At 41.0% G+C, this 14,097-nt stretch overlaps 2 protein-coding genes across 2 annotated transcripts in view; one reads left to right on the top strand and one right to left on the bottom strand.

Moving 5' to 3' along the window:
* The first annotated feature begins 5,404 nt into the window (after window positions 1-5,404).
* Window positions 5,405-6,337, top strand: LOC122664487. Its single transcript, XM_043860325.1, has one exon. It carries the CDS (start codon window positions 5,405-5,407, stop codon window positions 6,335-6,337), a length of 933 nt encoding a protein of 310 aa, XP_043716260.1.
* A 1,221-nt stretch (window positions 6,338-7,558) lies between these two features.
* The window catches only part of LOC122664900 (protein TRI1-like), a 49,680-nt gene continuing 43,141 nt past the window's right edge, over window positions 7,559-14,097 (bottom strand). Inside the window, exon 2 of the mRNA XM_043860926.1 lies at window positions 7,559-7,688. Within this exon, the coding sequence (XP_043716861.1) occupies window positions 7,572-7,688 (117 nt within the window). The 3' untranslated portion in view covers window positions 7,559-7,571. The remainder of the gene's footprint in view (window positions 7,689-14,097) is intronic.

The following is a 14,097-nucleotide window of genomic DNA, read 5'->3' as shown; positions in this document are numbered from 1 at the left end:
TATAGGCAGACTTATGGTAGTGGATCCGTTCGTTGATCCGGTCAGTTATAGAATCACAAATTTTCAAATTTTAGGTGGAGCGGATTGACGAGCGGAGTCACGATAACTGATTCCGTTCAAGGAATTTCAACAAAAATAGAACCGTGAGTTTCAAAACTCACTTTGGCTCCAAGAGAAAACATAACAGCAGGGAGAGGGAGAAAGGCTCTACAGATTTCTTGAGGAGTTCTCTTGCAAGTTCAAGCCTCAAAGATCACTTCCTACTTGATTAAGGTAAAATTTCTCTTCTCCATTTTTCTTTCAATTCTCTATTCTTCTCATTGAGAGATTTTGCTTATGTCTCTTCATCTTCTCCTTCATTTCCTCTTGGATTTATGATAATTCATCCCAAGTATGATCATGTCTTGACTTTGCTTGCATTCTTATGGCCATATACACCATGTTCTTGCTAAAATCGATTTAGACTAAGGCCTTTTTGGATAACTCTTCAACTCCTTTATGCTTGAGAAATCTTTCAAGAACCTATTTAATCCATTACATGTACCTAGACTTTGTCAAATCATTCCATTGATATGCCACCAAGTACATTTCTTATACATTGTATAACAGTAGTTAAAATCCTTGGAATCTATTTTCTCATCTCTATAGTTCATCCTCTTAACGCATTCCCAATTGCATTTTATATTCTTGAGATTTCTTGCACAATCCTTGGTATTCATTTTCTTTCCTCAACAAATTGTTCTTGTCTCATGTTGGGATATTCCATTCCTTAACTTGTTTGTTTGACACATAATGGGGTGTAAGATAATCAAGATATGCTTATTGCTTACTTCGGTTCCATCCTCCACATTCACACATAAGGGGTTACACGTGGGGCTTTGTTTGCATAATATCCTTGTCTCTTCAGCTTCTCCAAACACATCTCCAATGATTTTCCACGTTCCCATTATATATATTATCATTGCCTATATATGTATCCTTTTGATCATGTGAAATCTTCTCTTCAAAACATCTCCTCATCACTTAGGCACTTTACTTTTCCAAACTCATTTATTAATCTCATACCTCATTATTCCATTTTGACTCATCTTCTTGCTATTCTACTTGGTGTTGCCTTATGTGTGCAGGTATCCTCATGACTCTAAAAAGAAAGAGGGACATTGCTATCGTGCCTGCCATTCTTATCACCCAACAGGTGTCTCAATTGACCCATAAAGGGGCCGAGAGACACTCTCGGGGATGTCTTTTTAGCAGGAGAATCCTTGTGGAATGGGACATAACTGTGGAGGAAATGTTGGCGTACCAGGTGGAGACTAGATTTGAGAGGTTGGAATGGTCTAACATGCTAGTTCTGCCTGAGTTCTACTACCCTGCTCTGATCAGAGAGTTCTACTCAAAATTGTTGTTGTCAGAGGGAGATGATGGTGATCTCAGACTGACTACTGTAGTGAAGGGAGTCGCCATCAGCTTTACCACTGAAGAATTGGGAATCATCCTTGATGTTTCAGCAGAAGGGAAAAAGGTTTACTATTCTTCGAACGGCCACCCAGACCAAAGCCTGCACCCTGAAGAGAGTAAAGAGTTATTCCAAGTTCTAACTAACAACAGGTACAAGAAGAATAAGGAGCTCTCCAAGTTTCCCCCTTCACAGTGGGTCCTTATTTTCATTGCCAAAATAAATCTGATTCCCTCCAAGGCAAGCAACACAGACCCTTCTCTGATGTCACGCCCCTATCCCGATGTAATATATTTTTTCATGTAGGGGTATGACTGGGACAATCACACATCATCCCAATACCTACTAGGATCGCAGATACAGTGTCCCGAACCACAGTGCACCCTATCATCGCATTATGACGACAGAAAGGAATGTACCAAAATGAATAAATCGTTCCAATCACAGAGTTAGTGGAAGCGAAATTAAATTCAAATATGTGAAATTATAGAGCATTGGTTCTCTAATGATAACACATAGTATCAATGTTCGTAACCATTCAATCTCTCCTAATAATTAAACATACAGTTTATACATGATTGTGGAAGGAATACAAAAATTAAATAAATAAACAATTGCCCCATGGGCACAAATTCTTGGGTGTACATCTACATCCAAGCCACGGTCATCAACTCCACTTCATTCACATCCAACGGTACTCTTCAGGAGGCTATCTGCATATAAACTAAAAAGTTATTGTACAACGGGGTTAGCGACACTAGCTAGTGAGAGAGCAAAGGGGAATGCGCACACATCACACAATCAATATCAAACAGAATGATGCATGCTAATGTTAGATTCATTTTCCACCTAACACACAATTCTACCGGTCAAGTATATGCTACTGTGATAACTCGAGAGACACTGAGGGTCACTTATTCTATCGCCCCAGTGAAACCTCAATTATCACGAAGGGACCTGCGCCGATAGAAGCCATCATGACCACCCAGTGGCAAACCCCGATAGCCATCACTACCCCTGTCCTGGCCTCTCCCACCTCCACAGACCACAGGTGCACAGACTATCCAACACATAAACCCCTGTTGGCAAGGGTCGTAGCATAAGGGAACAAGCATCCTAGCCGCAGATATACTATATGTAGGTCCTATCATCCCCAGAGATATTTCGAGTGCATCAACGTCCCATTCTATCTAGTACCTGGGTACCAACACGGCACGACACATACAGTTCAGGATGACATACTGTAGTTTTCATAATCTAAATAAATTGGGGTTCCGGTACCGGCACACCTAGCACCATAGCCCAATACAATGGTGAGCATATACTATCACATTCTTAACAGATCACATTTGGATAATAATGCAATGCGCACAGTGCTTATAGATATACCATAGCATGCTGAATAATAACAATTATATAATAATCAAACCCAACAAAGTCACCCAAAATCCACTCACCTAACTCGGGTGCCACTCGGCATGATTGACATGAATCTCCCAGAGCATCGGGTGTCATCTGGCGTGCTTCACATGAATCTCACTAGTGCACCAACCTAACATACAAAAGAAAGCATTAAAACAGGTATAGAAGGGTCCCATGCTAGGCCCTAAAAGTTAAAATCAAGTTTCAACCAAGACAGCACGAGCGGACTCACGGGCGGTCTCAACAGAGGTGAATCCGCCCCTGACTCGGTTTAGGCCAAAAGGAAAAACCAGAGCGAGCGACTCACGAGCGGAACTTCTTAGTTGAGTCTGATCGTTGATCCGTTCGACACTTAAGGCAATCATAAAAGGGAGCAGATCCACGGGCGGATGTGCTTCTTGGGTCCGCCCCTACATCCGTTCGATTTCCTGAGACAGACCCGAGAGCAACAGGCCCCGGGGGGAGGCAAACAAAGTGAATTCGTGCCTTCGTCCACTCAGGCCAACACACAAGATTTACATTGGGTGGACTGACGAACGGTACCACGATAGATGGATCCGGTCGTTCGCCCGCCGATAGTCTCTTTCGAGATTGCGAAGGGCTTCTGCTCCAGCTTAAAGCTTGGAGCTCCACAGCACCTCAGGGTCATAGGAGAGGGTGTCAAAGCCTTCCTCGGGTCACTAGAACCCAGGCTTGAGTTCATGGATTCAAGATCCACAAGGATTGGTCTCAATTGGGGTCCAAGGGTTGGGTTTCAAGTTCAAAATCAGGGACTCAATAGCCATGGCTACAATGGCTGCAATTGTAGCACCAAGGGGTTAAACCAAACCTAGGTCATCTCCATTAGAGCTCTATCTAGGGACCGAGCTTCACCTTGAGTCCCAAATGAAACTCTAGGTCACCCAAGCTCAAGAAAATCATCAAAATAAAAGGAGAAAATGGAGGAGAATCAAGTTTGGGGAGCTTACCTTAGTGATATCCTCCAATGGAGGGGTGGAGTCCAAGGCTAGGTGAGGGCCCTTGGTCTCTTCCCTTCCTTTCCATTTCTTCTCCTTCACCTTCTTCTTCCTTCTTGGTCTGGTCAACAAGAGAAGGAGATGTGGGGCAACCAGCCATTTTGGCATAGCTCCCATCTTCTTTCCTTCCTCTCTCATTCCTCTTCCACTTCTACTTCTTCCCTCTTCTTTCCTCCTCCTTCTCTTTCTCTTATCTCTTCTCCTCCACGGTTTTGGGGAGGGGGAGAGATAAGGGAATAAAGGGGATTCTTTTAGCTTTAAGGGGGTAGAAGGGTCCTTAGGGTGTGTTTGGTTCGGGGTCTTAGAATGTAGTTGGGTCCTTAGGCTTAAAATGGATTTTGGGTTAGGCACTAGGCCATGTTTGGTCCAAGTCATGGCCTTTAGGTCCATTTAGTTAGTTAGGGTATGTTTGGGTTGGGTTCAAGCCTCACTTAGGCCTATTAGCCTTTAGGTCCTGTTTGGTTTTAGTTAGGTTATAAAAACCCATTAATTTACCTAAGTTAGGCTTTGTGGGCCCCACCTGACCAACAAATGGTAAGGGTAGGGATCCACAGGGTTCAATGGTTCAAATAAGGTGTCCGGGATCACGAGGGTGTGGGTCCCACAGGAAAACTAGCCAAAAAGATTGATGACAGCATGGGCGGATCCTCGAGCGGATTCAATGAGAGTGAGTCCGTTTGTGACTCCGGTGCTACTGTCAAGGTCCAAACTTCAAGGAAAATTGAGGGGCTTTGGCCCACACTTCCAGGTCTTCGAGGGGGTTCCTATTATAATATTTTAAGTCTGGGGTTACAGGTGTTGGCTAATGCCACCATAGCATTGCCTCTCAGGTAAAGGTCTAAACTACCCCGGGGTATAAGGGGATATTTTTGGGGTGCGGGTGTAACACTTCCATCCAAAATTCTGCTTTACTTGCTAAAGTAGCCTGGAAAATGTGGTTGGAACCTGATTCGTGGTGTTGCAAACAACTTAAAGCTGTCTATTTTCCTCACACAGATTTTCTCAATGCCACACTAGGAACTCGCCCCCTCTTGGACTTGGTGCAGTATTCTCCATGGAAGGGATGTCCTATTAGAGGGTCTTATCTGGAATATTGGCAACGGCTCCAAAGTTTGGATTTGGGAGGACAGATGGATCCTTGATTGTAAGGATTTCAAGCCCCATTATTCGCTCCCCCTAATTGCCCCCTTACCTGAGTTTCTGAGCTCATTGATGACAATAGGCAGTGGAATATCCCTCTTCTTAATCTCTGGTTTTCTCAACATGATGCTCAAGCTATCAAGAAGATCCGCCTTAGCCTTATTCCTTGTGAGGATAAACAAGTTTGGGGTGCCTCTAAGAATGGCCTTTTCTCAATTAAGACTACGTACCATCTTCTTTCCAACAAGAAGGATATGGCTGATATGGCTAAACCGTCCATGTCTAGGAAATCCCTGAAGCCGAGTGCTCCTTCTCAAGTGTGGAACCTAATTTGGAATGCTTAAACACTACCTAAAGTTAAATCCTTCTTATGGCGCATGTTGCTAATGGCCTTGCTTCTGCTGAGGGTCTCCGGATTCGCCAAATTCCTATTGACCCTGTCTGCCCCAGATGTGGTGAAGATAATGAATCCATTGAGCATATAATCCTGCAATTCCCTTTTGCTCGAGCTGTTAGGTACGGGTCTCCCCTTTCTCATCGCATCCCAGAGGATCCTAATTTCTCTATTCAACTTTGGCTTCAACAATGGTGTGATCTGAAGTCTAGAGATAAAGCTGTGGCCCAAAGAAGCTTCTGTCAAGCTTCTTCCATCTACTGGTCCTTATGGCTTTCCAGAAACAATCTGATTTTCAACAAGGTGCACCAATCCCCTCCTGAGGTGATTATGGCAGTGGATCTTTCCTTTGAAGAATTCTGGAATGTGCAGCATAACAATTCAAAATCATCTCCGTCGGCCGCTCCCAATGCATCATTTGTTGCTAATACCTCTACTGGAGCCTGGGTTTTTATTGGCAGAGACCACCTACGTTCCCAGATCTTCGCTGTCTCAGAACCAGCTTTTATGCCTTCTATTATTTGTGGAGAAGCTGAAGCCATTCGTGTTGCGGTCCTTTTGGCTCTGGAAAATGACATTCGGTGCTTCACTGTTGAATCAGACTCCATGGAACTGATACAAGCTTTCACTCACAGGAACGCCCCCCGCCTTCCCATTGCCTCTGTTATCACTGATATAAAGCTTCTCTGCGCTTCCCCTATTGTATGCCACTTTGTGCATGTTTCTAGAAGTGTGAATGGCATTCCCGACACTCTAGCCCGGAAAGGTTGTCCCTTCGGTTCAGGACAATCTGGCCTCCGTCCACTCCTTGGCTTCATCAACTATGCCTTGATGAAGCCTCGGCTTGTAACCGTTCCTGTTTTGAATAAATTACTTCTTTACCAAAAAAAAATGATGTTCAATCAGTAATGAATGAAGCAAATAAAGCAAAGATGGATGAAGAAGCAAGGAGTTCCATCCTTAATCCCAATGGCCCACCACCAAAAGTTATTTTTTATTTTTTAAAATAAATAACTCATATTAATCAGTCTAAAGTTCATTATTACAAAGATAACAAAGGGATCAACAGATCGAAATGCGCATTCATTTCGACTTTCGTTCACACATCATTCATAAGAACAAGCAGAATTTAAGTTTTTTTTCCTTTGATTAACGCACCATCACAGTAAATCAAGGGAAAAAACAAAGAGTCTAGAGTTCTACAGCCCCAGCATTAACAACCTCACAGCTATAATCTCAGTACAAGTCTATGATTAGATTCTCTTATTCCTAACCTTTGCCACTGAATATTCCACTTTTTTTTTTAAGTGGAAGAGTACCGAATCAACAGCTTCCAGTTTCACTACGACTCTAAATCTTTGGTCCAAGCACCATGGCAAAAGACCATAAAATGCCTGTCCCCCAACCCCCCATCCATATCCCAACAAAATAAAAAAATAAAAATAAAAATAAAAGAGGTGGGGGGGGGGGGGGGGTGAGGGAACGTGTTCTCCAAATTAGATACCCAACTTGAGTTCTCTAACACCTCAAGCAGTGGGTTCTGAGTATGTGAAAGACCAGGAAGGCTTTGAAGCCCCCCACCAACACTCATCCAGCTTTGTGTGGTTCATCCCAAATAGAGGTGTGGGCAATCCAACCACCACAAGCAGGAATGGAAAGCATGGTCTCTAAAGTTAGAACTAGAACCATTTCAAGGTGTTACATAACGCAACTAGAGCTGCTCTGGGTAAGAAACCAAGGCAATGCTTACAACTACTATCTATACCTAAGAGAACCCAAGCATTTCCACTTCTAATACAGAAAGATCACTAGCTCCCTCAACTACCGCCAGAACCGTAGCCTAATAAAGTAGAGGGTCTGCAATGTGCATGTTTCTGGGCTTTGGTGATGGTTTCATTTCATAATTGATGATATATTTGCACCTGGAAAACAGTAACAGTTGACAACCTACTTACAGAACTCAAACGAAGTAGTCGATCCTACCTATTTTGTACAGAAGGTTCACTCTGGGTCTGTAAGCCGAACTCCAAACCAAGTCTATTTTCATTAAAAAAGACTGCATAATACGCCCCACAACAACCAAGACAGAACAACGATTACAAAATGTGCAAACATCCCAGAGTGAATTACAGTCTCAGTCTGTTTACACAAAATGGGGCGACAGCAATTTTCCAATCTCCAGGAATCCAACCATGTCTTTTCCATCAAATATGGTCTTCAACTTTTCATCGCAACGGATCTCCCTTTTATTTGTAGGGTTCTGTAAAGTATCCATAAAGCACACCATCAGAGAATAGTTATAAAGTATCAAAGTCTATTTTATTTACCCCATGCAACTAAAACTCTATTGAGAGAACAAACATTTAATCCGATGGGAAGCTGTCATCAAAATCAAACAAATGTATTATGTAACAAACATGTGTAATGGAACTGGTATTGGTCCAAGATAAAATTATTAAATTTATAATTGTGAACTCTGGGACAAATCATTAAAAATAAATTAACAGCTACCACCATTGACATCCAGAAGGTGGCATTCCTAACACTTAAACATACAATATGCAATACAATGAACCACATAGTTGTCAAGGCAGCGACGCCTTGGTGTCTAACTACTTGGGTATCATTTTGTGGCCTTGTGACAATATGCCTTATATTATATTAGTTTTGTGACACTTCATGAGTTAACATTGATTTATGCTTATTACTTTGTTTTTTATGAATATGTTTATATTATATCCCCATGCTTTGTTTCTTATATATTGACTTTCTCATATTAGGTCATTACTGGCAATAAAATTATATCATATTGCATTGATATGGCATTAATATTGCATATAAGCACAATAATGTGATATTACAAATACTGCACGCCTAGGCAGGTGCCCCCCTCCAATGCCTTGAATTGTCTAGTCACCTTGATAACTATGATGAACTGTTCTCCATGAATACACAGAACACAGGCACCACCATTAACATCCAGCAGTGCTTCATACAAGAAACTCACCGACGTGTCTTCTCATTGGGTTGGAAGGAGATGATGTTGTATCTGATACAAATTCTACAAGCCCTACTAAACAAACAAAAAAACAGAACACATGAATCCTTTACCAAATTTTAGCATGCTTCACATAAGAACATGAACAAGGCAAGGTATTCCATGTCTTTATTGCTGCTTATCTAGAGCAACTATACCAATTTGGAGCCTAAAAGGACAGTTTTCCTAGTCCAGCAGGTCTAGAGAATTTCTCTGGACTGCCACAAATGTCTACCATGTGGCAGATCAGATAGAGCTGACTGTTTGTGGACAGCTGGAAGTATGGAACTGTATGTCCCTTTCTCACATGTCAAGTCCTAGCCAAACAGAGTTGGCCAAGTGGCAAATAAGTTTTGAAAATCTAGTGGAAAAGTGAATTTTTTAAGAAGAAATAGATGGCTGAAAATACAAGGGAAGATGATGATACATGGGAGGGCATATGGTTGAATTTAAATCTAAAATTTGACATGTGGCCGATCTTGACCAACAACAACAACACTCAGCCTCATCCCAACTTAATGGAATCGGTCGGCTACATGGATCCAATCAAACAAAGTAGGTAAAAACTGAGAAGTTATAGAAGAATGGGAAATGAAATGAGAAGTGAAATAAAAATGACAAATGAACGGAAAAATAAAAGAAAGTAAAAGAGGAAAGAGGTAAAGCCCAACAAGTTTGGAGAATCTCAGCTAAATAGGGTCTGCCAAATGGATCTTTGGCCTCCAATAGGCTCTATCCGAGGTCATACATGGCACGAGACCTAGACTATGCATATCCTTTCCCACAACTTCTCCTATGGTCATTGTAGGCCTGCCCCTAGCACTTTTAGCTCCTTTAGCTCCTTCAATCGAAATCATATCACTCATCCTTACTGGGGCATCCCTAGGCCTCCGTTGAACATGACCAAACCACATCCGACGACTCTCTCAGAGCTTGTCATTGATCGGAGCAACTCCCAAGTCAGCTCTGATATAATTATTTCTTACTTTATCCTTCCTTGTTTTTCCACACATCCATCTTAACATCCTCATATGTGCCACACAAAGCTTCTCAATATGACACTTCTTAACTGCCAACATTTTGGCCCATACATCATAGCCGGTCGAACAACCGTCCTATAGAACTTTCCTTTAAGCTTTAAGGGCATACGTTGATCACACAACACTCCGGATGCACTTCTCTGCTTCAACCATCCCACTTTAATTCTACACAAGACATCATCTTCTATGTCACCTTCTTTATTTATTGTTGGAACCGCTTCCTCTAAAAGGCCGACCTTGTAGGAAAGGGAGGAAACAATATGTATATTATACAGGAGCTCTAATACGGTGGACTATCCAAAGGGAGACACGGGTGGATAAATAATTCAACACCTGCTCACTCCCAGGGGGACTCGATACCGTGACCCCTGTCTGCTTTGATTTCAGGTTGGAACTGCTTCCTCTAAAAGGCCGACCTTGTAAGAAAGGGAGGAAACAATATGTATATCATACAGGAGTTCTAACATGGCGGACTATCCAAAGGGAGACACGAGTGGATAAATAATTCAACATTTATGATTGACCCCAAATATCTCTCTTTCCTCAATTCGCACCATGTCAGTAACCATCATAGTGTAACTAAATTTGCACAACAAATACTCGGTCTTCATTCTACCTTAAAACCTTTTGATTCCAGGGTTGATCTCCATAGCTCTAACTTAGAGTTAATCCCTGTTTTTATCTCATCCATCAAAACAATATCATTGGCGAAGAGCATACACCGCAGGACCTCGTCTTCAATGCTCTTGGTTAGGTCGTCCATGATATGCGAAACATAAATCATGGATCAACTAAGCCCTCTCAGGGGCTTGCTTAAGAATAAGAAAGAGGAATCTCATGTAAATACCAGGGAATAAGGTTTGATCCAATTTATGGGGATTCCATAAATATCCCATTCCAAAAATAGAAGGTTCAAAACAATTGGGACTTTTTTGGAGATTGGATGCAGTTACACTAATTTTTTTGAGTTCTTTTAAATGTTTTTAAAAAAAATTGGTTGTTTTAGGGGAGAACCAAATGGAAGTTCCGTTTCCATTCCTCAGACTGTTAAAAAACAAAAATTAATTTAAGGGCTTAAGGCTGAACCCCGATGTAGCCCAATTGTTATTGGGAATTCCTCGCATTGACCTCCCACAGATCTCACACTAGTCACCACGTCTTCATACATATCTTTTATTATATCCACATATTTACTTGAAACCCCTCTCTTCACTAGAACCCATAGTTCAAGAACTCGTCAAGATCTCAGTAATATCTCTCTTTTTGAAAAAAGCAAGACGAGACTTGACGCGAAATGAAATATTACCCTAACTCAATTGAAATCTCGGTTTGACCAAGATTTGGACCAAACTTACCTTTATAATGTAAATATCTGGACCGAGATAGTCGAAATCTCTCTAGAACTGTCTAGGTGAACTCAATATAGAAGTGTGCATTTTACCTGATTTTTGAGGATTTTCGACGGTGGTTTATGATAGAGATATATGTAATATGTTAAGATTGATGTATTGTACACTTTTATATTTGTAATATTTATTTAAGTTGTTTTCTATTAATTGTATGATTTGATTGCTTTCAATTACTAAATTATGTGCAAAATAGGGGGCCTATTTGTAAGTCGTTGCCTACCAACCTAGGATCCGAAGTGAAACTCCTATTTGGACTTTGTTTTTGCAAAATCTGATAGTGTCATTGTGTTTAAATGGCCTAAAATAGGCCGAGTAACAAAGTTTCAGGCCCAAACTAGGTCTAAAACCCACCGAAACCAGCCTTTGAGTTCAAAAAAAAAATTACACCAACTCGCCGAGATCTTGGCCCAACTTGGCTTTTTGGCTAGGCGAAACCTATACTGAAACCGAGTTCTTGAACCTTGCTAGAACCTGTTGGATTAAATCTCTAGGGACTTGGTCAAAGGCTTTTCCTAGGTCAATAAAGACCATATGGAGATCCTTCTTACTATCTCTATATCTTTCCATGAGCCTCCTCAATAAGTATATAGCTTCAGTCGTGGATCTACCTGGCATAAAGCCAAATTGGTTCACCGAGATATGGGTCTCTCTTCTCAAACGAGCTTTAATAACCTTCTCCCAAAGTTTCATAGTGTGACTCATAAGCTTAATGCTTCTATAGTTATTGCAGTTTTGGATATCACCTTTATTCTTGTAGATTGGAACTACAATGCTTCTCCTCCATTCATTTGGCATCTTCCTTGTGTTCATAATCCTATTAAACAGATTGGTTAACCAATACACTCCACAACCTCCAAGGGTTACACTTATATCGGAATCTAATCTGGGCCTAGAGTCTTGTCTGCTTTCATCTTTCTTAAGGCTTCTTTAACTTCTGTCATACTAACATTTTCTTACATATCTATGCCATGTGACATCTTGAAGAAAGATAAAATTATCCGGATCATTACTACTCAGCCTATCTCCATTTAGAAGGTCACAAATATACTCATCCTATCTCTTCACAATATCCTTATCCCTTACCAATACTCTTCCATCATCACTCTTGATGCACGTCACTTGATCGAAATCTCTACTCTTTCTCCCTCTCATCTTAGCTATTTGAAAAATAGTATTTCCACTTCTATAGTGCTTAGGTTGGTATAAAGGCCCTCATATATCTTCGCCCTAGCCAACCCCACAGTCTTTCTGGCTTCGTTTCTGGCATCATAATACCTCGTTTTATCCTTTGAGTCTTTAGTCTTTTGCCATGTCTCATAACAAACTTTTTTTTGTCTTAATATCTACTTGGACCTCAACTTTCCACCACTATCACTTGGAATTTGAAGCCTAGCTTGGAGGTTGGTCTTGGAATTGAAAACTGAGGGCTGCCATCATCAATTACATCTTCGGTTTCATGTAGGCCATGAATATAATTGCGGTACCTGATTCTTCCTCTCAATTCTCTTAATTTCATTTGGGTTTTAAATCCAATTCAGTCCTAAGCTAAGGGATTGATAAGAATATGACCAAATCCCCAATTTTATCATGTTGATTGGATCCAATTTGATCTAAATAGAAAGATACCCTGATTTTCTCTTCTTATCCTTCAATTATAGTTGAATCTTATACCCTACTAAACCCTAGCATAGGAAATTAGGTTAAATTGGACAAATCCCCAAATTGGGTTGTGGTTTTGGGTTTAATTAACCCACCTTAATTAAGGCTTTAAACATGAAATTGAACAAGTCTCCCTAGGGGCCTGGCGACAACCCTTTGCTTCTCCTAACACATCTTTGGCAACCTTCTTAATACAGGACACCATCCTGTTCCACAACGCATTGGTGTCTCCCTCAAAGTCCCACTCTCCTTGTTTGACCACAATGTTAGTAAATGTCTTTAAGGACTCCCCTTTTAATCTCCACCACCTTATCTTAAGACACATAGGTTCCCTTCTCCTACGCTTCTATGCACTGATACACATATCCAAGACTACCAATCTATGTTGGGGGGTTTGGCTCTCCTCAGGGATAACCTTACAGTCCTTACACACCCTTTTGTTTGCCCTTCTTGTTGGCCAATCTTGACCATGTTTTAAAATTTATACGGTCGAGATTGGCATATCACCTTCCACATGGAAAAACATGTTGTTATTCTAGAGATACTCAAGTCTTTCCAGACAAGAAAACCTTTTGTCAAAGAAAAAATAAGATCTACTACTCATTACAAGCAGTTGCCAATGCATAATTATGGTTCCAATAGATTTTTTAGGCAGAGGGCAGTCACACTTCTTAGCATCTATTAACTTCTCTAGAACTATAGGTTGGTAACCATTCCATTGACGAGGACGAAGGATGTTTCGTAAGTGGCTTCAAATGGAAATGCAGTCGTCCTTCACATTGACACCCAATTATAGCTACACCGTCCAATGAGATGGTGAGAAAGAGCATACCCAGTGCACAAGGCTACCGCCACTGCAAGGACTGGGGAGGGTCATAATGTACGAGTCTTACCCCCGCTTTACAAAGAGGCTGTTTCTCGACTCGAACCAATGACCATTAGGTTGCAATGGAGCAACTTTACCATTGCGCCAAGGCCCACCCTCTAAGAAAGATGAAGTAAAATGGGGTTGAAGGCCCACTAAAGCCAGTCAACTAGTACCATTTATGCATATCAGTGATGAAGTTTTGTGACACTTCATGAGTTTACATTGATTTATGCTTATTACTTTATTTTTTGTGAATATGTTTATATTATATCCCCATGCTTTGTTTCTTATTTGTTGACTTTCTCATATTAGGTCATTACTAGCAATAAAATTATATCATATTGCATTGATATGGCATTTATATTGCATATAAGCATAATAATGTGATATTACAAATACTGCACGCCCAGGCAGGTGCCTCCCTCCAACGCCTTGAATTGTCTAGTCACCTTGACAACTATGATGAACTGTTCTCCATGAATACATAGAACACAGCCACCACCATTAACATCCAGCAGTGCTTCATACAAGAAACTCACCGACGTGTCTTCTCATTGGGTTGGAAGGAGATGACGTTGTATCTGATACAAATTCTACAAGCCCTACTAAACAAACAAAAAAACAGAACACATGAATCCTCCTAAGCAAATGAATCC

The sequence above is a fragment of the Telopea speciosissima genome, chromosome 6, assembly GCF_018873765.1.
Source record: "Telopea speciosissima isolate NSW1024214 ecotype Mountain lineage chromosome 6, Tspe_v1, whole genome shotgun sequence".
Taxonomy (NCBI): Eukaryota; Viridiplantae; Streptophyta; class Magnoliopsida; order Proteales; family Proteaceae; genus Telopea; species Telopea speciosissima.
Note: the sequence above shows the minus strand (reverse complement) of the source record. Positions and strands in the feature narration are given on the sequence as shown.